This window comes from Strix uralensis, chromosome 23, assembly GCF_047716275.1.
Source record: "Strix uralensis isolate ZFMK-TIS-50842 chromosome 23, bStrUra1, whole genome shotgun sequence".
Taxonomy (NCBI): Eukaryota; Metazoa; Chordata; class Aves; order Strigiformes; family Strigidae; genus Strix; species Strix uralensis.
Genome location: NC_133994.1, coordinates 544,344 through 571,921, shown reverse-complemented (window position 1 = coordinate 571,921; position 27,578 = coordinate 544,344). Strand labels below are relative to the sequence as shown.

General features: G+C 48.8%; 1 protein-coding gene across 11 annotated transcripts in view; it reads left to right on the top strand.

Annotated features, from left to right (window-relative positions):
- Positions 1-27,578, top strand: part of CAMTA1 (calmodulin binding transcription activator 1) — a 305,462-nt gene that overhangs the window by 2,764 nt on the left and 275,120 nt on the right. For 4 of the 11 annotated variants that reach the window (XM_074893069.1, XM_074893062.1, XM_074893061.1 and 1 more), the window contains exons 1-2: positions 17,337-17,795; positions 26,962-27,080. In XM_074893069.1, the coding sequence (XP_074749170.1) occupies positions 17,651-17,795; positions 26,962-27,080 (264 nt within the window). In that variant the 5' untranslated portion in view covers positions 17,337-17,650. The other 7 variants (XM_074893063.1, XM_074893065.1, XM_074893060.1 and 4 more) reach the window with 7 other exon arrangements.

Sequence of the window (27,578 nt, the reverse complement as noted above, 5' to 3'; positions counted from 1 at the left end):
CTCGTGTTTCTCTGGGACCATAGTGACTCCTCTACAAGGTGCAGAGGCATTCCAGAATTGGTGCCCTTCCGTGACTTTAGAGCCGGAGGTACCTCCTGTCTGCTGAATCTTTCACCTGAGCTCGTGGGCTGGGCGGGGAACCAGCCTCCCCAGTGTCGTGAGAGTGGCGAGGGACTGCAAGGAGGCCTTGTTTAGCTGATTTCTTAGTAACTGGAATCATGTAGTCATCGCTGGAAAATTGCACCCGCACAAAGTGTTTTTGCTAATATTAACTTTAGTTCCATCTCGGCTCAATGGAGGGAAAAACTAGAAAGTGCCATAAATTCAGCCGAGCTTGTCAAAGCTGTCAAATTACCACCTGATAAAGCTCCTACCTCCTAATGATTACAGCCATCAGCCAGAGAGGAAATGTATGCCGATGGGGCTTTCGAGTGACAGCGCCAGGGTTCAACATTGTTAGACTTTTAATGTAGTGTCATCTGGGGGCTCTTTGGCTTCAGTGGAGGGTGAAGCTCTGAGCAGAGTTATTTCTTAAAAAAAAAAAAAATCAAAAAAATCCAAGGATGTAGACTAGCATACTACCTCTCTCTTATCAGCCAGATTAATGCTGACTACTAAATTTTAGTAAAGGTCTTCTTTGGTTCCATTTGTTAGTATTAGGAGTCCATAGAGATAATGTCTTTTCACGTATAAAAGATGCTATTGATTTTCTGTTACTGTTGTCCTGAAATGTGCACAGTGTGTCTATGGAGCAGTGACAATCCTCCATCACTAGCTTTATGGGAAAAGAATGGTTATTGAATCTCTTCCCATAAAATATAATCTCTTTCTCTCTCCCAGAATTTGCCAGCCCCTGTGGGAGTCCCTCATGTTATCTCTTTGAGAAAATTGATTTTTTTTTTGTCTCCGCTTTGTACGCTTGTGTTTAGTTTTATTTTTAATTTGGCTCGTGCTATGAAATGAAGGCTTCCCTAACATTGCTTTCTCAGTGTTGTATTGCTTCTTTTTCATATAGATTTAACACTTTCTGAATGTTGTAAAATAAAATAAAGATATCTGCCTGGTGCAAGTCTCTCTTGTTGTTGCTGGGGACTTTTTTGCTCTGGGTGAGTCACTGCCCTGCTCTTTCTTTCCAGGCAGGTCTGAGATACTGACAGCTTTTCAGCTGCTTACAGGTAAATTCAGGGTAAGTTTCTAGAGTCAACACAGGCTGATTGATTTTGGATGAATGACTCTAGCGGAGAACACAACTTGCAGTGCTGTCTGCTCAAGGAGCAATGGTCTTTGAACTTGAACAACGGCAAAAATACTCTGTCAAATTTGTCCTTTCCTCTGTGTAGCAAATGACTGACTATGGGACTTTTTCCTTTCAGGGAGGAAACGGCAACATGAATTCATAGATGATGAGTAGGATGCCAAAGCCAGAGATGACAGTGCTCTTGAAGAAATGCTGGGTAGAACAAAAAGGTAAAAGGAACAGCTAATCGAGTGCATTTTGGAGCCTGTGGGACTTCATGTGGTACCTCCCCTCATGAGGCCAATGGCATACTCCCTCAAACTGTAGCTGAGTTTTCTGAATTCCCTCCTCCTCCATTTTGCATGAAGTCCCAGTGATGCCTCACTCCTTACCTACTCTTGCTGTGCTTAGGCCTTCCCCAAAGCTGCATTGTTCTGTACCCAAAGCCCCGCGAGACTTGTACTTTCAGATGTGTCCTTGCATGCACACGCTCGCGGGTCCGGCAGCCGTCTCAGCCGCCCTGCAGCTCCTGCTGCCAGATTAGTCTAGCAATTGTACCAGGTTGTCTGCCGCCGTGTTTTGTGATGAGAACAAAAAGAGAAATAAGAGATGAACTCGACCGGTTAATTTGCAGCCAGTGCCATTCTGAGGTGACGGTTCGGTGCAGCCATTGCCTGTTCCGTCTTCTGACTTAAACTGGGGCAGATACACACGGTTAAAATGTTTGGAATGCCTTGCAAACAGGTTGCCTCCACGAGGACTAAATTGCTTTCTGCTACTCTGATGCTTTTTCCTGCATTTTGTGTTAATGCTGTTGAGATGCCCAAAGGAATCGCTTCTTATTGGCTCTTTCATTCTGAGAAATTATCTCTGTAACTGAGGCATGATAGTCCACTTGGGGACTTGGGGAAGTAAGAGGCAGATTTAATCACACCTGCAGAGCGCCGTGCGGTAGAAAGGGCTTCGTTACGCTCATCCAATGGCAGCAGAAGTGGCTGAAGCGACTGACAAGAAGCAAGAAAATCTTCATTAGTAACGTAGCTCTCCTTGGGATATTTTCATGCTTGTTTATGGAAGACTGACTTTAATCCCCCAAAAGTCAAAAGCAAACATTCTCCTTGAAAATGTTCCAGGTTTGTAGTAATTATCTGCGTGTTGCCCCTGCCTCTCGGCTCTTGCTGGCAGCGAGTGTGTGGGACAGAAGGGCATTTCTGTGGAGAGCAGGAGATCTTGGCAGTAGGAGGAGCAGGATGAGGTGTGAATGGCTGATATATGTAAATAACAGTTCTCTTCTGCTGAAAGTGTCCTCTTCAGAACAACAATCAGAGAGGAATTTGCTATAGTTTAGGTGTTGGTGCCAGTTGTAATTTTTATGAGCTTAAACTGGTTTTAATCGAGACGCGTCTGTCACGCAGAGCATTGTGCAGGGCAGGGTTAAGGTTTTGAATGTGCCAACGCCACCGCTTTGCCCGAAAACCATCAGTGCGGTTTTGACAGTGTCAGAAATTATTTCTTCAGGCTGATTTATATGGATAGGAAATGTTCTGAAAGATCTAGCAGTTCCGTACGCGCACGGGGTGTCTGGGAAGGGAGGTGCTGGCTTTGTTGACCTTTGTCACCTCGCTGTTTCCCACGGAAGCGCGTTCCCCGCAGCAGTGCAGCTTCAACGGGCGCGCTCGGGGTCTTTGGATCCCTTCAGCCAAGTGCGTCAGGAGCCTGTCAGGGGACAGAGCTCTGCGTTAGGGCAGTGCTTTCATCTCTCAGAAGCTGTTTTCAGAACGCGCAGAGCTTGCCAGAAAGCCAACCTTCCACACTTTGAAGAGGAGAAACATACAGGAATTACTCACAGATACCATTTTCCATGGACAGCCCTCTGGATTTCATGCAGTGTTGGTGGCTGGAAGCTGGGAACCCGTTTTCCCTACCAGCTCTTCTCGCTCCAAAATCAGCCTCCAACTTGCCTCCAGTAGAATAGTTCTCTGAGAAGAAGTCAATGACTTCTCCTGCTGTGTCAGCGAGAATATTACTTGGGCTCAATTCTACATTTTTTTGGCCTCTATTTAGTAAAATACTTTCCCATTGTTGCCATGATAAGGAGCTGCTCTGGATACTACAGGTTGTCCTAAAATCCTTATTGCGTGTAGGCCACATGATGTCACAGGGGAGGAACAACACCAGATACTACTAAAAAGTAGTAATTTGTCCTGTGTCATTTGGGAAATGTAACCATGTTTGAAATACCTTATAAATACCATATGAAATACAGATCAGGTTTTTGACAAGGTCGCAATTTGCATAAGCTATCATATAGTTAAAATATATGATAATATAATTTTTAGTTTAGTAACACCAGAGTTGAGAATTCAGGCATGCTTAAAATGGTAATTAGCAAATTTCTGTTGTTGTCAATCCGTATTTTGGGAGATCTGACAGTTTTGTTCGTTCTTTGTCTGCCTATGTGTATGTTAAGGCTTTTGGTGTATTATTCAGCTATTCCCATAAACTTGGATGTAAATCTGTTGTGCTCTTTGAGTTTCAAAATTCTTCACCATCGATCTGGAAAGCTTTAAGTCTGCTGAAATTGGAGTGCAGTCAGTGCGGGCGAGGAGCTGCGTCCTCACGCTTGTGCCAGTTCTCCAGAGCCAGGACTCGTGGCTGTTCCCTGTTCCTCCTGCTCGCTGCTGGGGCCCTGGAGGCCAGCCAGCGTGGCTCGGCGGTGGCCCACAGCACCCTGCGAGTCTGGCATCACTGCAGGCTGGGCGAAACGGGGAACAGGGAGATCTTTCTTGGTATTTGCTGCCGTTTGGACAAAGAGCACTATATAGATGTTATTTTACTATTCAGGCCACTAAACATTAGCTCGGGGAAGGTGCGTGCTGCTATTGCTTTAAGGTGGCTAGTGGCCACTAGCTGTGCTCAGCACCGCCTCTGCCAGCTCCGGCATCGCGGCACGTGCTGTCAACTCAGCAGTGGCTGGAAGGCTCAGATAGGACCAGATTTGGCATCAGCATAATCGCTTCTGCGGGCGTTGTGCTTCGGATGTTGCCAACTCCTCGCTGTTTCTTCTTCTTCCAGCACGTGGTATTTTATATGGCCCCGAGGATAAACAGTTGCCTACTAGACAAGCTTGCGGGTTTTTGGTTTTTTCCCTCAGTCTTGTCAGAGTTCAGGTTTTCAATTGCAGGGGAGCACTGGGAAATACGTATTCTGTTTTGCTCGCTGTCCTGCTGACACCTGCGCTTGCCGGAGCGGGTGCGAGGCGGCACAGCGGGAGTTGATGTGCTGTTAGTCATGCCGGTGACACGGCCTGGTAGACGGAGCTGCCGAGCTGGTAAAGGAGGGTGCTTATCTAAGGGAGAGTCACATCCCGTCACTCTGGGTTGTGTAGCCTTGCCTTACCTTGGTGCAAATTCTCATACTCAAACGCAGGTGGAGCTTTTCAAAGCCCCTGATGTTACGTTCGTGTTCAGCCCATGTCTTGCAAGCATACAGCAAAGGAAGGTGAATCACTCCCTCGGTACACTTTGATCTTAAAGTTCGGTATTGCTCCTTTTCTCTAAGTGGTTTGTCAGACAAAATTTCTTATTCACTGTATTTGAAGATCTCGCCCTCAATGTCAGAGGCAAGGCAGTTGGAGGAGATGCAATTAGAATTCCTCCATCTTTGAAATATTTGATTTGGTGTAGAATATTTTGTAGGCCCATCAAGGCATTTTTGTAACACTGTATAACGTCGCAGTGGCTGTTACTACAGTTGTTACTAGCAGGTGGAGCTCCAAGGTTTTCTGTTTTTTTTTTTTTGTGGGACGTGTTTGTTTTGGTTTGGCTTTTTTTTTCCCCGATAAATTGTGGACATTTTTGACTAGTGCAGATTGGTTCCTCAGATGAGCCGAGGACAACCTTTCACTGCAACTTTGGGTGTTTTAATCCAGATACTTGCTTTCAACAAACTTGCTATGAACCATACAAGCACCTTTTGTGCAGATGAAATTTCATTATCACTACTGAGAACATAAGTTGAAATTTTGATTCTATGGAAGTTATGCTGAGTATATTAATACCTGCCACGTGATTTGTCTGCTTCCAACCATACTCTTCTTAAGTAAAAATTCACCCCTTTTGAATAAAAGCTGGCAACTGACTGGCATAAAATAAATGGGGTATTTTTAGAGACAGACAGTGTGGCTTTTCCCATAGTAGATGGTGGATGCCTATCACTAATGCGCCACTCACTTTATGGGATTGGTGTGGCTAACGAGTTGTTTATAGTCGTTTAGTAAATAAGGGCTTTTGCAGAATCAGTGCTCCAGGAGGAAAATGCTGAGAAGTCCCCGTCATGGGGATTCCATCACACCAGCTACTCTTGGTGAAGGAAGAACAGTGTTTTCAGCATTTCTTAATCATCGTTGCCTGTAGAAAACGTCTTTTTATTGGAAGTACCTACCTGGCCACTCTGAACGAAAATCCCTCGGGGAGAAAAACTGTCACTGATTGAGGTACAGTGGCTCTAAGGGTCTAGCTCAGTAAGCATGAGGTTACCGGTGCCTTGTTTTCCCAAAGAAGTGAATGCTTTGGGATTAATTAAACTCTTTTCAGTCTCTACAGCAGTGTAACCTTTCTTTTACGCATTTTAGGGCTCGCACCATGTACAAAGTCACATATGCTATCTGCGTGACTCCAAGGTAAAGGCTTGGGGTAAAATTACGTATGTTCTTGAAATGAAAGGGACTTGCGGCGCTCGTCAGCACGTCACGCGGCACTGGCAGGGTTCAAGTGCAAAGGTGTTGTTCAGCTGCAGCTCAGCTCCTAGGCTCTCCGCAAAGGAGAATGCTCTGTTTTTCTCAGTCCCCCTCAAAGTCTTTGGTGGTGAAGTGGCTTCTACCCGGTGCTTTGAGCAGCCCTCCGCCATGTGCCGTTTGCATAGGTTGTTTCCAAATCACCGCTCCGTGCTCCTAAAGCCGGCTCGCTTTCGTTGTTTAAGCCCCTCCCCGTCCCTAAGCCAGCCCCGTGGCCTGCTCCGGGCTGCCGGTGTAGCGTTAGTACTACGTCGTGGCTGCCACCGGCCGAGGAACAGGCCAACAGATGCGGCTTGCCTGGTCTTCCGAGAGCCACCAGCCCGATGCGTGTGCGCTGGGTTCAGCGGGTCCAGAGTCCCTGGCTGGCTTGTGCCTGCACAATCTGGGTACAAGAGGAGAGGTGGCTCACAGAGAGGCAGGGCTCTTCGAGTCAGGTGTCTGAAAACGGGCCTGAGGTGCAGTTCGTTCTTACGGAGGTGTCTGCGTGCCCAGTGTGCGCCTCGCAGCGTTCGCCGTCCTAATCGCTGTCACTGCTCTCTGACCCGGCTCGAACCTCAAGCGTCTGCTTCTCACCTGTGCTCCCTATTCCCTGGGTACCCAGCCAGCTGACTGATGATCCTGGATTTAAACTTTTTGGATGCGAGAGGTTTAAATTTCGGTGCGAGAGGCGTAAACCACACGTTCATGTATTGCTGGCATGAGGAACCTTAGTGTTTCGGCAGTTCCCTCAATGGGAGAGACATGTCCAGCGTGGGGAGGGGAGCAGGACAGAGCTGTGTGGGATTCCGCGTGCAAGGAGCTTTCTGGTCACAGTACGTGCACTGAGGCCTTTTGCCTCTTGTGTCTTAAATGGTGCAAGAAGGGAAGAATGTTTTCTGAGCAAACAAATGGCCAAATGAGGTGGGAAATATTTTATTTCAAAAATTCCAGGATTATTATAAACAGTGATAAGGCATTGTTAAAAGCGAGCCTTTACATTCTTTCTGATTTCATACCTGAGACTTTGCAGTTAGTCTGTGTAACTGGAGGTCTCTGTGCTGGCGTGATCGTGTCCCGTAACGCCGGCCGTTACGGTGAGCTCATTCCACCACTGGCACTTACACCTTTGCATTGTCCGTGCAGAACAATTGTTTGGATTGTGATGGGTGCTTGAGGTTAGGGACATAATTTCATCCCCCGGACCTTCACCTTAACTGTAAGGGCTAAATGCTAGATACACCAGAATTAAGTGCAGTCCTTTGATTATGCTCCTAATCAGCACTTAAACTCACAGCCAGACCTTGCAGATCCATTTCTGAAATGTGTGCTTCAGGCTTGTCATCCAGGTGACTGCCCACTTCCATTGGTCCCATACTAATTTCTGCAACTAAGGTCTGTTTACTTCTGATACTTCTGATTGATTTTGATCAATCGGTAATCCTACAGAAGGATTATCTTCTCGTTTTAATGTTATTATAAACCTACTTAATTTTGTGAAGCAGGAAGAGGTGTTATAAAAATTGACGTTGTGCAATGCTAGGTCACAGGTTTTACTGTTTAGTCAGCGATGGAAGTTGAAAGACATCATTCCAAGTATAAAAGCTAATTCCAGTATTAATAGTTTTCTCACCAGCTAAAAAGAAGTAATTTTATGCATAATTCTTTTCTTTAGAGCGCTTGCTAATTTTGAATGCGTCTCCCACTCTAAGGAGTCCGTGGAAGCTATTTTAAGCTTTGTTTTGTGGTTACTACAGGTGAGTTGGTAGTACGTATCTAACCCTGGGGTGGTGCTCAGGGTCGCTCAGGGTTGCATGGCGAGGTCTCTTCAGCGCCGTGAGAATGGCAGTGTTGAGGTCATTTGGAACAGATTTTAAGATGAGCGTGACAGGCTGTTCGTAGATGTAAGCACGGATAAAGAGAAGGTCGTGGACGTCATGTAAATGCTCAGATGAGGTTATGCTAACTTGTGTTTTTGGAAGACATTGTGCATTGTTTCCCTGTCAGAAATAGCCCTTTAGATAAACTTTAAACATAGACTGATGCTGTCAGAAAAAGAGAACGCATATCACTTAACACCAAGAGTGACGCTTCATAAGGATCTTTTTCAGTTTATAGTTCGGTAAAAAGGGTAATCTGGGTAGGGATATTCTGTCCTTGCCTACAATTCTGCAGTTCTGACAGGATCACGTTCCTGGTTTTACCTTCATGCTGTCCCAGGCTGAAATACTTCATATTTAACACTCTCGGTTCTATAAATAATTGACGTGCCTGTCTTGGCAACTGAAGATCAGCAGCAAATTGTATTGTTGTTGAATAATAGGGTTCTTCTGCATTCTTTATGCCTTTACATCTTAATTTTCACTCTGCTACTGGGAGTGTAGGAACTGATTTACTCCACTTCAGGAAAAAAAGTATTACAGTTCCAGTCCTTCAGGGGAGGAAGTTTCAGAGAAAGTCAAGAACTCTCAAATGAAACCATCTAAGCGAAGACTGGCTATTTCTGCGTGTTTTCTGCATATACTGCTTGGATATATTTCTCATCCTGTGCAACTCTCATGGGTCATATGGGAAAGAGTACTTTTAATGGTTAGATGAAGTTTAGGCAAATATAGAAAGGAAACTCTGCTCTGTAGCTAAAACTAATGAGAATATATTAAAAGAATTGCTTTTGATCGTAAGAACTACTGCATATCCTTGATGACAGAGAAGAAGGGTTCTGTGTCATAAGGCACTGGCCAGGCACCCAGGAGATAATTTGAGTAGCCGCACTGCCATAGTGCCACTGAGCAAATCACGATTGATTCTGGTTCGTGATACTGGAATTATACTTCCATTTGGTTTATCTATTCATAAATTATGATGAAAAATGTCTGGGAAGTTCCTTCTCATTGTGAATTTATAGCGTGGCAGAACCCAGTCGTGGTGGAGTCCTTTAAAGATTTGAGATAATGATTTCAGCAATAATGCTTTTTAATTGAAAGTGTGAGTGCTTTACTGTTTGTTAATGATGCTTCCACGTTACGCGTACACAGAATAAATCACAGGGGTGCATGAACGGAGACTTGGTAACTGCAGGGCAGGTTTTGGGCAAAGGGCAGGGCCGGGGTGGTGCCGTCAGAAGTTCCTGGGGAGTCAGACTGACTCAGTCAAACCTGCCTTTGCCTCCGGGTTCCCGTTCCTGAATCTACGTGCTTTGAACACCTCCTGCCTCCGTTACCATCATCAATTTCTCTTCCTTTGGTTCTCCTTTTGTTCGTCTGTCGTCGTCTTCCATTACTCATTCTTCTGTTTTCAGTGCCTGAGGCTGACATTTTCATACCTTGGTGACTAAAGTTTGGCTCCTAGATCCGTATTTATTCAGTTAATATAGACAGCAGTCCAATTTCAGAGGAGTTAAGTATCCTGGAAAAGATATTTGTTTAAAAGTAGGAACAGAAATTTAGGAGCATACCTTTAGGGATCTTCGACTTAAACATACTTTCCCGTTATTATTTGGTTCAGCTCTCGCTAGAGATCTGATAGCAAACTAACCTGAAGATTACACTATCTTGTTACGTGTTGAGGGGAAAATAAGAGCTGGGAGCTGTTCACCCAGTGCCCAGGACAGAGCCAGTTGTGCACCAGCCTCGCACACCACAGTGCTGCGTGACCAAGCGTGTGCGGGGTTTCCGCGCTCGTCTGCGTCTCAGGGAATAAGTGTAGTTTGCATACGAACAGGGGAGAGGGGTTGGATGTGCAGGAAAGACATTCCCAGAGAGCAGCAGCCAGGCTATACAGCTTGTTACAGGATCATGACAGCTTAAAAACCCCCAATTTTTAAAAAAAAATCCTTCCATTTACCTCATTGAAGACTGCACTAAAATTATAACTGAGGCTACCATGGATGACAATCATATTACCTCCTTAAACTAAATAACTTGATTGTCTTATTATAACAGAAAGCAAAGAGAAATGTCCTGAATATACTGTAGGAAATTGTCCTTACTAAATCTAGCCCAGCATTTATGAGCATTGTATATATTATTTGATTTTGCCAGAATTACATAAACGGGGGGAAGAAATTGTTAATGTAAGTTGACTACCAGAGTAAATCACAGCCTAATTATTCTTTTTTTCCTGGCTAAAATTAGAATTTGATATAATGGTCAATAGACATTTTCTTTAATTTTTGAGACATAATTTCTAATAGCTAATCCAAACGAATTGGAGAAAGTTGCTGCAGAATTGAAAAAATAAATTATCTGAATTTTATGGTGACTTACTGGTAAATCCCCTTAGTTGGAAGCTTTAATTTACCTCATATTTCAGTTTTTTCTCCTCTAACTGGCTTATGGGTGTATATTAGAGCAAAATAACTGTTATTTTCTTAGTGCCACCAGGGTGCTTGGAGCGTGAACCAAAGTGAAGACAGAACCTGCCCTGTTCTCATAGGAAAATAAAGGAGTAAGGGCCGCAGAGGAGGGAAGGTCGGGCTGTGGCAGAGGCAGCGTGTCGCCGTGCACGGCGTGGCAGGCATTCTCCCCTGGCATTGCTGCCTGCAGCAACGTACTGGAGCTTGGCACCCGTGTGAGTCAGTGCTGAGGCAGTTTGACGCTGTACCGGAATAAGGGGGGCTCCAGTATCGCAACCGCCCTCCACAGGCACTTGTTTCCCTTCCGGAGTCAGTGTTGGGGTAGAGAAACAAAGTGTTTTTCTGCTTGTTTGTGGTTAAACAGGTAAATACTGTGCTTAGTGTTGAGGCTACCGGCTTAAATACCTACAAAAACTTCATGAGGTTTTGCACAGCAAAAACCTCTTTCCTCCAGGGTCTGCTAAAATGGCCCTGGAGTTAGGCTTTGGTTTAGTCTGGTGTAAATTCCCTATAGCCAACAGTTTTACTAGAGATTATTTGAATGTAGTGTTTGTATTTGAGGGAAATAAATGGGCTCCAGAAGGAACGGGGAGGAGAATGTATCCAAAGCCCAGAACATGGAAGACGACACGTTTGGCCTCCTGCTAGGGTAGTGTGCAGTAAGCCGGTACCTTTAGTTCCTGGTAATGCATACTCTTCAACTTCCACACGTCATTCCAGGCAAGTTATTTGGATGGCAGAGCCCTAAACAGAGCATACTTCTCTGGAGAACCTTTCTGAAGAAGTGCATGGTCTGGGATATTAGATCAACATGGGAGTTTGAAATTATACTTCACAAATGCAGTTAAGTATTGTGAAGTAACAGGGGGTTTATACATACACATTGACTTGGTTAAGTCTTGGGTTTATTCCTAGAAGAAACAGCTTTTGATTCTGAAAGTGGAGAGAGGAAAGGGCAAAACCATTTCATTTCTGTCACTGTGAGGGTTTTTTAAGCATCTCTATTCACGCTTTTAAGAGTATTTTTGTAAAAACACTTGGCATTCCTTGCTTCTAAATCATGGAGTAACTTTGTGCAAACAATTCAAAAGAAATGGGGTTCCAACATTGTCATTATAGCTATTAAAACTGTCTGAATTGTTTTGCTTTTTGATGCTTGCCATAGCAACGGTGGATGTATAATTTGCTGCATATCCATAACAGGATATTTGAATGTATTCTTTACAGTTTTATTTCTGCATATAACTAAGCATGCCAAATCATCACATTAACCCAATTAACCAAGCCAGACCCACATCTGCCATGGAATGACAATGAGGAGTTTTTTTAAAGAACTTTGTATTTCGCCTCCCTCTTAAAAAAACCCAAACACCATACATCAGCGTAGCAGCAGCTTTTATCAGTATGCTCTTAAAAATTATTCATGATTCAGGCTGCAGAAACTCCTGGCACATCTACTTTCTTGCCGCTTATCAGCCGGAGGTAGCTCTGTGTTTGTGCCCCTAGAAAGGTAAGACCGAGACAGTCTATCCTGTACCACGCACGGAATCTTTTGCGGTTCAGTACCTCTGTGCCTTAAGTGATTAGACCTTTGATTTTTAAACAGTGGGGAGCTGGGAAACTTGAAAGATACCAGCAGCACTTCAGTTCAAATGGCTTCTTTCTTATCATTTTATTGCACGAGGAATTAAATGAAAATATTTGGGACTTTGCTGGCATGTTTGATGAAAAATCCATGTTCAAATGGCATCCGTAATATTACATAGATCACATTGCTGTAATAACCTATATGCTACTGTTAAAATTAGGTATGATTTCAGGTATATGAGATTCAGTTTATTAGGGTTTTTTTCTCCTGGTAGAAAAGCTTATATTGAGGAACAGAATGAGTTCATTAGCCGTATGTAGCAGAATTCATACACTACTTCAAAAACCCCTTAAAAATGCCTTATTCATCCTCATCCACACAAATCCTCATCGCCTTTATGGACCAGGAAGGGCCTAGAAAGCCAGACAGTGCTCCCGAAGATGCCTCACAGAGCAGGCTGCACGCTCCTGGAGAGCCGAGGTAGGTTGTGTCTGTTCTGGAAGTGGAGCTATTCCCAGCCGGCTCCGCGGAAGTTCCTCTGTCCCCAGCCGGTGGCGGCTGAGAGAAGGCAGGTGGTGTCCTCGACAACCTTGTCAATCAGACCACACGGACCTCGTTACTCTAACGAGCCAGAGAAGCACAGAAGGAACTACTGGAGCTTTGGAGAGGAGAAAGAGATGGACACTGTCATGCACGCATGTAGCTGATTTTGCCTTTTAATTATGTTTCTGGGTGATCTCAAGGTCTAACCCCATGTGGAGTACCTTATGGTTGGTTGTTCTCGAGAGTGTGTAAGTGAATCATGCAGCGAGGGCTGCATCCGAAATAAATGTTTGTGCTCGTCTACCTGGAAAGAACGGGAAGACTGTTTGTGGCAACAGTTGCCGTCTACGTCCTGGGGAGCAGCGTGGGTTCCTGCTTGCGTTCAGCCACGAGCGCCGCCGTCGGTAAAACTGAACCCAAACAGCTCTCCGGTGGAATTGTGTGTGGTAGCAGAGTGAGAATCTTTGTAACTCAGAGGAGATGCGTTTGCTCCACCATTTCTCTCATCTCCTTTTCGTTACGTAGTCTTGTCTGAATGTCCAAGTGGAAGCTCGAGCCCCTTCGGGATGCCGGCCTGACGTTAATCTCAGGTGGGAGACCAACACGCCAGGAGATGAGCTGGTTCGGAGGAGGGAGGCAGTGGGCAGGGCTGGCTCGCTGCAGGCTGTGCTGTGGACTAACCCCGCTGCCCGCTTCTCGCCGAGGAAGAGACGGTGGGGCAGGTCTGTCCGTAGGGACATACGGGCACCTGCGGCTCCGTGCGGAGCGCTGGGGATGATTCAGCATGGGCTGGCCCGCTGCGTCTTGGCAGGGTGTCGCCTAAACAGCCGGTACCTGCTCCAGGAGATGCACTTCCGTCCCTAAGTGCGGAGGGATACCCGGTTCCATCTAGGATTCTGGTTTTGCCATGATGTGGACTGTGGGGAGCACCGACTGCATGGCTGCCTTGTGTCTCTGCTAAGCGTACAGATCATCTTGGAAGAATATCCAAGGAGAGACGTAAATTCCCTAGAACTCATCAAGAAAATGATAGCTCTTTGCCAGCGTGGCAACTAAAAGAGTTTCCAGCGTATCCTGAACAGCTGAAGGAAACAATTATCTTAGCTGATCCTGTAGCTGCATTAATATTTGTGTGCATTTATAGGACAGAGTATACTAGATTAGCTTTATGACCGTCGGGAGTCAGCCTGTCATTCTAGAGCCGCTTCATCAATGTGCCTTTCACGCTCCATGAGATTAGCAGCCGCTGAAAATAGGAAAAAGGAATTTTCCTTTCTTCTGTCTTAGAAGAGGTCCATTGCACCATACTCCTCTTAGCAAAAGAGCGTCTTAGCAAAACCAGAGAGCCAACAGGTCTTTTTAAAGAAGCTCCACTCTCATGAGGATCTAAGGGAAAATATCCTTTCTGCGTGTTTAGTCACACACATCAAAGGAAACAACCGTTTCGGCCCTCATTTGCATTGTGCAGGCATTAGACGTGGTCCAGTTACACGCAGCTCTGCTTGAGGAGGCAGAAGTGCCAGTACTCTCCAAGCTTTGACGGAGATGGGGAGAGAACTCGGCCAGGCAAAAAATATATCGCTCTTCCGAGGCGCTTTCCGCTTTTAAAAGGACAGAGCAATTTACTGGGTTTCTTGGGAGACCCTTTACAGCAAAAGCTCCGCGACACCCCGGTCCTGAGGCGGCAGGGTGGGCCGCGCGCGGTACGCTGCCGGGGATCTCTACACCTGCCCGCCGCCGCCCTTTCCCCACAGAACGCGCGAGCGCTCGTCGCAGGCTCGTTCCCGTGTGACCTGCGGGACTCCCTCAGACTTTTTCCATCCCGTTGGCGACGGCAGCTCGGTTCTCTTGGCGGATCACAAAGCCTCGCCTCGTCGGCTGCGCACCGTGCCAAGGGTGGCCTTTTCTCCCCGAGCATCGTGCTGTGCACCCTCAGGTACTGCGGCTGTGCAAGAGGGCCTGCGGAGCTGTGGGCCTGCAGAGCTTCTGACTTTTCGGCAGTACTGAAAAAATGGGAGGAATAACCTTGGCAGCCGCGGTGCTGCTGTTTGGGTCAGTTCAAGAGCGCGACGCTTTGTGGTTCTGAGGAGGGGGCAGAGCGCGGGGCGGTGCGCGCTCCCCTTCCCGCAGCTTTTCGGCTCAGCCCAGCGCGGGGAAGCGCAGGTTCCGCACTCGCGTTAGCACAAGGTGGTACAAAAACTGCGTTTCCAGGTGGCCCCTTTTAAAACCAGCTCGGGACCGTCTCCCCGCTTGAGGTTTGTCCGCTCGCTTCGCAACAAACCGCCGCTCCGGAGTTTCAGGGCAGAGACGGCGTCTCATACAGCCCTTGGCGAATAACCGAGCGCTGGAGCGCCTGTACCGGCCGTGCTGGGTGTTACCGCGGTCCCGGGGGAGCCGAGGAGCGGCGGAGCTTTATTTTTATAGCGCAGGCCGAGGGCGAGCGCGCTCCCCCGGCTGCCGGGCGGGCGAGGCCGGGGAAGGCGGGAAGGGCCGGGCCGGGCCGCGGGGCTGCCCCCGCCGGGCGGGGAGGGGCGGGGCGAGCGCGGGGATTGGCGGAAGGGGCGCCCGCCGCGCCAATCGGCGGCTTTGTTTAGGGTTACAGGGCGCGGAGGGGGCGTGCGTCCGCCGGGGCCGCCCGCAGCCAATGGACAGGGCTGGGGGCGGTGGCGCCGGCGGCCGCCCGGCTCGCCCGCCCCATTGGCTCCGCGCGCGGTCACTCCGGCTGGAGGGGGCTGCTCGTTGGCTGCCCGGTGCCGGCGGCGCCGTGCGTCAATCGGCGCGTCCCGCTTCCCCCGCGCCGCTGTTGGTTCCGGCGGCCGTCAGTCTCTCGGCGCGGATTCCTGAGTGGCCGCCGCGGCCGTCAGTAAAGCGCCCCGTCCCGCCCCCCTCCTCGTCTTCCCGGCGCCGCCGCTGAGTGGCTGCGGTGCGTGCCACTGAAGCGCTGCCGCGCTCCGATTGGCGACGCGCGCTGCCCATCGCGCCCATCCCCTCTGGGCGCCCGCCCTCCGCCCGCCGCCATTGGCCGCCGCGGGTGTCAGTGCGGCGGCTCCCCCAATGGGCGGCGCGGGGTGTGCGCCGTGCGCGCGGGGTGGCCGGCCCGGCGGCGGCGGCGGCGGCAGCGGGAGGAGGCGGCGCGCGCCTGGGTCCCGGTCGCGAGGAGGCGGAGGAGGATGTGGCGCGCGGAGGGGAAATGGCTGCCGAAAACAAGCCGGAAGGTGAGAGCGCGGCCGGGCCGCCTCCCGCTCCGCTCCGCGCCGCCGGGCCGGGCCTGCCCACCGCCGCCGCCGCCGCGGGGCTTGTCGGCGCGCCGGGCCTTCCGCGCCGCCCCCCCACACCCCTGCCCCCTCCGCGGGGCGGCGGCGGCGGAGGCTGGGCCGCGCCGCGCGAAGTTTTTGGCGGCGGCGGGCGCCCCCGCGGGGCCGGGCCGGGCGGGGGGGGTTCGGCGGGCAGGGCCATGTGCGGCGGGCAGGCCGCGTGGCGCCGGGGCCGCGGCGGCCGGGACCGGGGGACGGGCACGGGCACGCCTCCCGCCGCCCGCCGGCACGTGCCCGCCCGCCGCCAACATGGAGGCTGCGGCGGTACGGCCGGCGCAGGGCGCGGCGCGGGGCTCCGGGCCCGCCGCTCGTTGCTGAGGGCCTGGGCCCGCCGCCGCCGCCCGGGGAGGAGGAGGAGGAGGAGGAGGAGGAAGAAGAGGGAGGGGGGGTGTCACGCCGGGCCGCGCCGCCCCCCCCCCCCCCCCGCCTTCCTCCTTCCTTCCACCGGCGGCGGCGCACGTGCCTCGCGGGCGCGCGCCGGTCACGAGCGGGGCGGCCTCGTCCGCGGCCCCGCCGCACCGGGGCCTCCGCGCCGGCGGGCAACGGGCGTGCCGGGGGTGGGCGCTGCCGGGGCGGAGCGGAGCGGCGGGGCCCGGAGGTGAGCGACGGGGGAGGGACCGGCCGCCCCCGCCGGCGGTGCGGCGGCCGTGGGGGGCGGAGGAGGAGAAACCGGGGCGCCCAACTCCGGCCCAAAGTTACCGGCGCGGCGGGGAGCCGGGGCGCGGCGTGTCCGCAAGGGGGTAGCGCTGCTCCGCCCGTGCGCGGCCCCGCGGCGCCCCCCCTCCGGCCGGCAAGGCCGTCCGGGGGGAGCACGGCACCGGGCCTGGGAAGGGGAAGTGGGGGGGGGGGGGGGGGGGTGTGGTGGCAGCTGTCCCGGGGCTTCGTTCGCGTCGTATTTTTTTTTTTTTTTTTTGGTGTTATTTAACGAAAGTTTGTCCAAGCAGGCTGGCGGGAAGCGCTCGCGGCGACTCCTGACCCCGCCGTCGTCGTGCTGCGCCGGCTCCGGACGCCCGGCGGCCCTCACGGACGGGGGCACCGCGCGCCGGGACCCTCCTCGTCGCCCCGACTTTTATTTTTTCTCTTGAGCTCGGCGGGAGGGCGGGGGGCCGGGGCGACGCGGCCGGTACCGGGTGTCAGGGCCTCCATCTTACCGGGCGGGAGGAGGGAGGGCGGCGGATGGTTGACAGCCCGCAACTAACCGGTTGCATAACTAAAATGGGGTGAATTTACTAATACCTCTTTAATTTATCTGGCTGTGGTTGGGCTCCTCAGATAACTATTAAATCTGGCTAAGAGGGATTTTTTTGCCTGTCCGCTATAGCAAACATACTTCCTCGATTTTAACCCATTTCCATGCCTTACTGGGAAACCCCTTCTTCGGATACAAGGGTTGTTTTCCCATCTCCTCCTCTGGAATTTTGCTCAAAGTGCTTTGGGAATATCTTTTTTGTTTTTTGGGTTTTTTCTTGTAATTTAGGAGTTGTGGAGCCTCTGTAGGCACAGCCACCTTTGGTTTGCTTTTTGCCTGCGCCTTGTCCAGCATGACGAAGGCTGAGTGCTCCACGAAAATGTAAATTTTAAGAAGTAGTGGTGGTTAGGAGTGTTGTCAGCTTCATCTTTTATTAATCTCTTTGATGCTCCCAAATTCATTAGTTCCATTTTTCCTGTGGTCTGGAAAATGCCGGGCTTCATTCTTTTCTCATTTCTCTTTACATGAAGTAAATGATTAACTCCACTGAAGCAGTAAAATGCCAGTGAGAAGAGAATTTGCATCTCTCTGGACTTCATAGGTCAAATTGTGACGTTTCAGTTCTTCCGCGGGTGAAAGCATTGTCACCAAAGTATGCCCAGGCTTGACTCTCTTTCTGGGCTTCCCGTGTCACTGTACGGTGACATTTTTCTGCGTAAAGCCCAGGTTTCAGTATGCACGTTCTCACGAGGCCACGGCTTTACAGAGCCGTGCAGATCAGTGCTCCTTGACTTGGAAGGTAATTTGGCCTTTGCGCTTCTTATTTAATGCAACTTCTCTTGTGTCCCGTGTTGGGGGCTGATTTGTGTGGGCCGTTGAGGTGTGGTCTCGCCGAGGCGATGGGTCCACAGCAGCGTTTGCTCTTGGCTTGCGGCGCTGCGCGCCAGCTGCTGCAGGAACAACTCGTGTGCCCGGCGGTCGCACGCGCCCCTGCGATGCTGTAACGCGCGTTTCCCTCGGCTGGTCGGGAGCTGCTTCCCCGCTCTGTGCCGTGGAGAGCCCGGGCAGCACCGCGGAGGTGGGAGCGGGGAGGGCTCGGCGCCGGCGCCTGTGCTGTTCTCGTAGTAAGCACTCGGAGCAGCTCCCCGCGCTGACCTACTTCTGTGGTATATTTTCAAGGAGGCAGGATAGAAACCATTCATTCCTTAAACTTAAACTCCACCTGTCAGAAACTCAAATGGGAATCGTTTTAAGGCGTGATTCGAGACAAGTGTTTTGCCAGCAGTACAGATGCTGGAGGAGAGAACCCAGGTCGCTTTAGGTTTTTGTTACTTTAATATTTAAAAACCCAATGTAAATGGCAGCCAGCAGGTCAGTTGTGTGGAGAAGCGCTGCTTTTATTGGGGAGTGATCCGCTCCCTCCGCCCAGAGAGGCCCAGGAGGAGCGAGCTTGGGGAGCAGCTCCCAGACCTGCCTGGGCCGGGAGCTTCCCGCGGTCGGGTTGTGCCCAGGTGGCCGCAGAAAAGCCGCAGAAAAGGGTTTGGAATGAGGCTGGTGTCTCTGTTCCCTGGCTGCAGGACAGATTTCCACGTCTTGGAAAACCTGGGTGAGTTCCCTCTTTTCTGGTTTTCTTAGACAGGATGAAGCTGGGCTCAGTGACCGAGCAGCTCCTGCCATCCGTGCGGCAGAGGCTCGTGGCTTTTGTGGCTTGTGCTGCGCTGAAACGGGAGGGGTGACCCTGGGAGCTGCCATCTTGGCCACTGTGATGGGCACTGAACTCGATCGGGGTGGGGGGTCTTTAAATTAAAAAGAGAAAGGTTTTTTTGAAGTTCAAAATTGAAAGAACATGCATAGAGAACATTTCTTATGGACAGGTATCCGCAACCAGTAGCTTGACAGCAGGGTCATGGCCGTGGGTTGAAGTGGTGCGGCGGGAGCCGGGCACGGCGCTCGTCCTGCCCGCGACGGTCGGTTGTGCGTGGTTGTTGAATTGTAGGTCTGTTATCTCAGGCGGGGTCAGTAGGCGGGAAGGGCGGGAGGCGGAGTTTCTCCCCATAACTCCCGCGTGATGGTCGGGATTTTGGCAGCTGTTAGAGCTGTTAGGAAGTTAGAGCTTCAAGTGTTGTGGAATGCGGAGAGACTGGGCAAGGTACCTTTTGAAAACAAAACGTTCTTGGTTTGGTTGTTAAACAGCAAATATTTACTTCCCTCTGCGGAAGTGTTGCATAACATTTTATTACTTAAACAAACCTGAGCTTATTGTGAGCGTGACGGATTGGATTTTGTGCCGCGCTCTCTGTACTGCTGTCCTTCTTGGCAAAATTGGACTGTCACGGTGAAGAGGCAGCGTTTGACACTCGGCTCAGTCCGCTCGTTGCCCCAGAATTTTTGCTGAATTTCAGCAGTTGGGATTTTACCAAAATTTCTGTTGTCAGAGATGGAAGCAAGTTGCCTTCTAGCGAAGCTTCTAGACCCGCTCGGAGGGCTGTAAGCCAGCAGGACGGTTTCCGAGAGTGGACTCGATTCGGTTTTTCCAAACAGCAGGAACTACATGTGTGAGGTCAACTTTCTGGAGTACTTTTGGTATTATAACTGTTTTTCACACAAGATTCCTCATGTAAGGCACGGGGCTTGTTTGAAGCTCTAGTGGTTTTTTTTCAATCCAATTCCACATCTCTTCTTGTTAATGATTTTCACAACAAACACTTTGGCTCAAAGGCTTTTTGGTTTATTTCTGTGGGTTTTTAAAGCTACTTCTGTAGGAAGGTTTCCTACAGATGTTATAACTCAGATTTCATTTCCTGTATCGGCAAACAGTGAAAGGATTACGTACAAGTAAGGTTAAAACAAATGTTTTTAGAATTCAGTCTTTCAAGGCTTGGTGCTCGCTTTATGTTACTAATATTTTTAAATGGTTCTTCTCAAACGAGAGGTCTTTTAAAGACCTGCTCACAAAGGTCTGTGCTATGGGAGGAAGGGGAAGTAGCTATCCTACCGCTCTGTCCAGGCAGCCTTCAGAAAGAGGGAGCTGGAATGTGACTTTCCTTTTTTAGTGTCCCTTCTGTCTCTGCTTCAATAAACCAAATATATCTGCAGGGATAAAAAAACCCCAAACAAACCCAAACCTTTCCATGGAGTGAAACGAGGCTGGTAGACTGCGTTGTGGAGCAGAGTGCCGCTTAATTAAAATGCAGTGCTTCCAGCAGCTTCTTGCATCTTCAGTGTTTCCTGGCTTCCTCTTTCACCCCTTGCTGAGTTTTTTCTTTTGAGTTTTTTCCCTCACTTCATGTCCTGTTTTCCCCTTCGTGGCTTCCTGCGCCCCTTCAGCCCTGTGTGGTGTTTACCCCGTTTTAAAACCCCGTGGGTTTTGAAAGGCAAGCGTGCCTGCAGGTGCTGGCGTCTGTCTTAACCCCATTTTTTTGGGGGTGCAGTGCCTCTCCTCTTCCTGGGGCGATGCTGAAGGTACGGCTTCGTGCCAAGGAGCTGTTACGGCACCGGGTGAGCAAGAGCAAGCTCCCGTTATCTCTGGGAATGGAGAGCTCCGTGTCCTTCTCCTGCTCTTGTCACATCTGCGGTTCAAGGGGTTTGTTTTTTTTCCTGCCAGCTCTCCAGGTAGGTTGCCAAACTCAAACTGTTCATAGTGTAAAAAAAAAAAAAAAAAAAAAAAAAATTTTTAAAAAAAGGTAAAAATATCCATGTCTGGAAGTGCCAGTGTATACTGGCCTTAGCCAATACTTTGGGACTTCTGGAAAATTTGTTGTAGCGTTGAGAATGTTTGTAGTGTGGAGAACTGTATAAATGGGTGGTGTATTTTTGCTAGCCTTGACAAATAGCCATCTCCCCTTAGTTTCATTGCCGTTGAATTTGATGGTGTAATTTTATTGAAAACCAAGGGGTGAAGGAATTGATGACAGGTCTAAAACAAATGAATTGGTGGTGGCAGTGAGCAGTGTCTGATCATTCTGTTGCACTTAAAAGCACCGTGATGACAGTCGTGCATGAACACGCTCAGGAGCTGCAAGAGGAAGTTGCAGCAAGATTCCAAAAATGCCTAAAGATTGCTTTTAATATAGTTACTTTTGTGCACCTTTGAATGTAACTGAATTCCCCTTTCTTGAATGGCTGTGAGGGTGCCTCAACCCGCCTGCGGAGGTGGGAGAGGGAACGAGGAGCCTGTGAAATAGCCAGTTCTGTTGGTCGGGGGAAGCAGACTCCCAAGCGCTGAGCACAGTGATAAATGTACAGCATAAGAAATAAATAGCTAATTGTGTAAACCAGACCTCAACCAGCGCGTAGGCTTTCATGAAGAAGAATTGTGCTATCAACTCTTCCCCAAAACGCACCATTTGCAGTTTTACATAACGGTGTGGTTCAAATTGAATTCAGTTATAAAATGTCAAGAAACTTTCTGCTGTGTGAAAAGGATGAAGTAACTTACAAGTAGCACAATATTGGTGGGGAGGACCGGGACGATAATACGCAGCAGCAGAGTTTTATCTATATTTGTATTTCTTAGTTTTAGAATGGTTTGTGGAGCTTGTCATAGCAACAAAGTATTTATCGCAAATATTCCAAGAAACTAGGCTAGACTCAATAACTTACTAGAGGAAAGTTATTCTGTTGATCATCCTTGATACTACTACCATTCCCATGATTTCCTCATTCTTTTTGGTTTTCCCTGTTGCTCCCATTCTCCCCGCAGGCAGCAGTCACAGCTGCCCGCATGCTGGTTTTTGTGCCGTCTTCTCTTGCTCCTATTTTGCTTTTTTTGCCTTTGCCTGAACCGTTCACCCTTTCCTCATGTCCTCCCCTCAGCCCCAGGCTGCTTCTGGGGCTGCCCGTGTCTGGGGCAGCGGAGGGTTGGGAGCGTCTGAGGCGGGCGCTGGCATCCAGCGGAGCCCTGCTGGGCAGGCAGCGCCGCAGAGCTGGGCCTGGTTATCTTATCTTAGCCACCCTCTATTGATATTTAGAAATCTGCTTTTGTTGCCAAGAGATTTACAACTGTAATCGTCCAAATATTTCTAGAAAACAGACCAAAAGCTGTTGGTTTTGCTTATGTGTTGCTACTTGTTTACTGATTGAAAGTGCCAGGAACGAAGTTTAACTATGAGAAATAGCATGCCAGCCCCTCAGATGTTTGGATCGGGGATAATTCTTTGCATTTAATTCTGCCAGATGGAATTCACGGGTTTTGTCTGGGTCCAGAGGTCAGCAAGTGAAGGAATGTAGGACTTCAAGGGGGCTTCATACCCCCACCGACAGCCCAGGACCTGGCAGAGCCAAATCAATACATGGAAATAGGAATACGTAAAAAAAAAGAGTTTCTTTTGGCTAAATCTGGATACCTTGACTTTCATCTTTGTCTGCGTCTTCATATGTTATCTTTAGAGAAGTGAGTTATTGGAAGAGCAGCTTTTTGCGAAGGCGCAGGGTTTCAGGGAAGCCAGGAGGGTTGAGAACCACAGCTCCCGAGGAAGGGCGGCGGCGTTGGCGCCCTCGCTTTGGGCACTGACCTCCACTCCACTGAGCTCTCAGATCAGGCACGCGGCTGGCGTTGCCTGGCGAGGAGGGCTGGTGTGGGGTTCGACTGCATCACGCCCGAGACGGGACGACGTTGGGTGGCCTGCGCTTGCGGTGGCCATGCGAGTGCCGCTTCCGGACGTATTCGCTCGGTTCGGCACCCGAAGCAGCAGTGTGGTGAGCGGCGTCGCGGGTAACTTGACGCCCTCCCGGTCCGTGTAAGTAGCTAATAATTACACTCCGATTTTAGCTGTTTGTCTTGTATGAAAGTGCCTATTGGTAACATGTAAACACCTTTCACCTCTCTTGCGAGGTGGTTAAGATGGCCAACCCTAAGTTATTACTCCATAATAATGGGTTTATGAAACTTGCATTTGTGATTTTATAGGCTTATTCTTTCTATTTATTTCCAGTATAGAACTGTCTGCAAATCAGCAGTTGATCAACACCCATTCAGCCATTTCTGTATTCTCCAATTATACGTCTTATTGATAAACTGTGGTAGTTAAACGGTCTACAGATCTAAGTTCACCTCCTGGATCGCAGAAGATTTAAGAACCAGTTAAAGAAAAAAAAAAAAGGAGGGGGAAGGGGGGATTGTTTGGAGAGCAGGGGTAGAGCACGGACTCACTGTGTGATTTGCTGTTGTGCGCTTTAAAGTTTTATGGCCCATGTTGCATCCCTTGGGAGGATAAAGTGCAAGGAGCATGAAGAAACCCATAAAATTACGAAGGGTTTATGTGGTATAATTAATATGGAACTTTCCATGAACTTTATAATAGTTGTACTTTCTTAATTTTACACGAGTTTCTGGTTTGCTAATAAGTAATCCTGAAGATGGCTAATGGAACTTAAATTTTGGATTTTCAGACTGAATTATAACAAGATACATTGTAGGCTGCTATATTTTAGTGTAGAGCTTCCTTATTGTAGTTTTCAGAATTGGCTGTGCATGCCTTGGGAAGCATTTTTGAGCTGTGGCCAGCTTTGCACTAAAAAAAAAACCCATGTCGATACAGCTTTACTGGCAAATCCTCCTTGTGCAAGTGCAGCTTTGCTTGCAGAAGCACTTTTTATTGACACTGGATGGGTTTGCAGATCACAATGTCATAAGTCGCACCCGTAGCAAAAATAATATGAGGAAGAAAGTTCAAGTACAAATCTGGCCTGCATTTGCACAGTAAAATCAAACAAGCGTTGTGAAATTGCAGCTCCTTTTTTTAACTACAGAGGAAATTTTCATTCTAAACAAATGTAAAATGTTCCCTCTGGCGCGTGCTGGTTGCTCTGTGAGTTGGGTGTGGATGCTGAGTGGTGTGGATTCTCATTCCTCTGACTCTATCGGAAGACCCTGCGGTAGGGGAGTGGGTGTGTCAGGTTGACTAGCAATGACAGGCTTGATTCCAACCGAAGGACAACTGCTTTTTTGTTTTCTCCACCTCCCTAAAGATCTCCGTGTCGCAGTTGGAAGGATTGCGATGCTATTTGTGAGGAGCATGAGTAGCAAAGCGATAGCTGATCTGGAGGAAAGGGAGCTCGTGGTAGCCGGTCTGTGGGTGGGGATGGCAGACCCTGCCTGACGCCTGGGCAGCTGCCGAGGGAAACGCTTTACGGAGGAAGGAGGAAGCTGGCTCACGGCGTGGAGGCCCAGGGGTGAGCGAGGTCTGCTGGCACTGTTAGTGCAGCTGAGAGCAAGCCTCCTCCCCTGTGCACGGCTTCCCTGTTCTATCTGCACGGCCTTTCCTCCGTTTGGGGGTACATCAGGGACCGTTCCAGCGGGCGGAGGAGCGAGTGTCACAGCAGTCTGTGTGCATCGTTTGGGGCGAGGCACTTTCTTGCTCTTCATCCGCATAGCTGCTTGGCCAACGTTGTCCTTCTCCAAGGTCAAACCTGTTTCAGAGGTCACCAAATTTAAGATTCACTTTCCATGATGGGATTATTGTCATTCTGACCACGCGGCAGGAGGATCCTTGAACAGAAAGCCTGTCAGATCGAGGCAGGTGGCAGTTGTTGTTTTCCATGTTGGGGATTTTTTGGAATGAAGAAATGTCGTTGCTAAACGCGGAAAAGGGAAGCGCACGTGAGATGTAGTGACACTTCAGGATGATGAAAATGACCTTCCGTTGCTATAATAACATAGGTGTGAGATGTGAACAACAGGAGTTGGAAGGTTTAGAGTCAGCAAGTTCTGATAACTTCTACCAAAACATTTTTAAGGGATCTATTTTCCATAGGCACTTTCTGGATTAATAATACTGATAATTGATGACAGTGGAAGAAAGTTAATAAAACGAGCTGAATAATTAGAGGTCTGCCAGCCCTGCAAAATAATGGAATGAATGATAGAGGACTTGACTGATACGGAGGTAAGGGGAAGTAATACAATTAATGTCAATTAAAATGTGCCCATGGAAAATAAGCTGATGAGATGTAACTGGGGATGTAGTTTGGCTGATAAAAGCAATAATGTGTGCTGTAAAATACTTCGCCGCCTTAATGAATTGAATGTAGTGCAACGCAATATTTTGAATGAGAAATGAAAACGGTATAAAATTAATGTAGGGAATGTTAAGTAGGTACCAGCCGAATTGGGTGGCAGACCTGAGGCTGCGGGTGGGAGTGGCTGGGGGCTGCTGTGGCGACGGGGCGCTGCCCGGCTCCGTTCTCTGCCCCACGCCAGCGGGTGTCTGTGGGGATAACCCTGGGTGTCAGGACATGGTGTTTGTGAAGCTTTGAGCGGCCAGGGATGGTGGGGAATGACAGAGGTGACGGCCACACATGCAGAACATTGGCTGGGAGGAGGATGTGGCCAAAAAGCCCCACAGAGTAACAGTCTGAGATGTTCAGTGTCAAGCTAGAAATCCTGGAATGGTATGGAAAAAAAATAACCCAGAGAGCCCTCTTCCCGATTTCTTTATCAGTTCAGCAGAGATCAATACTGCCCGACTGCGCGTTCGCCCAGGAAGAAGTATGAAACTGGCAGCCCTGTTGATTTAGTCTAACGCAGTGTACAGTAAAGTTCCCAATAACTCAGGGAGCTCACAGGACTCGTAAATTATAGAGCAGCTCACGTTTATCATACACATCGCTGCTTATCTTGTAAACTCATCTGCTGTGCTTGCACGAGTAGTTGATTTAACAGCATGTATATTGTTGAACTTGACACATCCAAGAGTATAATCAAGCTTTAAAAATACTAGGGATGTCTCGCTGCTCGTTTGTGCTCTTCACCCGCTTTCTAAAACGATCGCGGGACGGGTTCTCTGCGGTTTGCTGCAGGTCATGCGAGATTCTGTATCGTACGTAATTGCAGAGGAGTTTGATCATGATGCTGGCGTCTGTTTAATGACATAAAATGATTAGATGTGTAAAAGGGAAAAAGTTAATATCCTTTTTCTGTACACTTCCAAATGGGAAATGACTATAAATTAATTTGGTAGGGTAAAATGCCAGTGAGTAAGTGTACTTCACGTGTAGCGCTGCCCAGTGTCTGTCAGGCGCCGCGCGAGAGGAGCGGAGGAAGGCAGCGATGGCGGTTGCAGGAGGAGAACGGGTGGAGCTCCCGTGCTGTAGCTGGGATGTCGTATCCTGCTGCTCCGGTTCCCTCTTCTGCGGGGACCGTTGGTGGGTGCTCTGCTGCTTCAGGTGGTGGTAGCGGGGTGGTAAGAGACGCGTAATCAGGTGAATGCTTCTGGGATTTCTGTGGGCTCTTGTTGGACTTGAGGGTTTTTTGGGTGTCTATTTTTTTTAAGGGGAATTGATGCACCTTCTAAATTTTTAGCAACAAAAAGGAATAATTTTTTATTCTTCAGTATTTCTGCTTTGAGACCCCTGGGTATGGCGAGGTAGGAAGATTTCCATGCCTCTACCTCCCTGTCACGTTGAGGAACTACATTCACTTTTTGAGCTGTCCGTTGAAAGAAAAGTAACCTGTTTTTAATCAGGTACAGCGCGTTTTAGTTTTAAATGAACTAATAGACCTTGAGTTGCATTTCTACTGCAGCTTGACAAAATTATAGCAGCTACTGGGGCTCTGTGCTTATTTACTTGCAAATCCTGTCGAGTGTGAACTTCATTTATGACTTTCCTGGCAGGTCATACTGCTGTGGTCACAGCTTCTCTAACGTTTTGTCGCTATTGCTTGTAAAATTTGTCACTGAGGGAAATAATAAGTCAAAATAGGCATAGGTAAGCACACACACAGGCTCCTTGTGCACGAATCCGTCCAAGATCTTCTCAAACTTTGCAATCACAATGAATTAAAGTGTTTATATTTCTGAAATAAAGGTGGGATTTCAACAGAAAGCCGTGGAGTTCTTTGCAGTGACAAATTGCTTGCTCTTTGACAAGTGAACTGGTGGGTTTCCAAGTCTTGTGGTAGCCAGGGTCTCCTGCTGGCAGCCACCTATTCTGTGTATACATCACGTGTCTCCTCTTCTTTCTAGATGATCATGGGAACAGCAATGGCAGTCATGTAAAAATCTTTTTACCGAAGAAGCTGCTTGAATGTCTACCAAAATGTTCAAGTTTACCGAAAGAGAGGCACCGCTGGAACACTAATGAGGTAGTTAAATCTCTTTATTTACTTTAAACGTACCAGCTTACTTGATGCTCACAGATTATTTTTTGAGAGCCTGCCATGTAAGTTACAGAATTCCCTGGCTCTGGAACCTGTTGTTTAAATAATAAAGTCCTGTTACGTGTTGAAAGCGAGCTTTAAACTAGACTTGAAGGCAAATGTGGCAGCTGACTACTCATATAGTAGGAGTCTTTTGCTCGTGTGTGTGTGACTTGTGTCAGAGAGCCAAATCTTCTCATGTTATTGACATGTTTCAAGACTGTTTCAAATCAGATAGGTGTTTTGGTACCATGTAAACATAATGTTACTTTATTATGTGTAAAGACTTCTGAACAAAAACCCGGTGCATGTTCTTTCCTGCCAAACAGGGTCCCGAGAAATAACTAGCCTGCTCCTGTCTGAGAAATCTTGTTAAGAACGGGGGACGCACGGAACTGGGCGTTTTATACTGGAATCCAGTTACTCTGAATGTGCTTGTTTGCA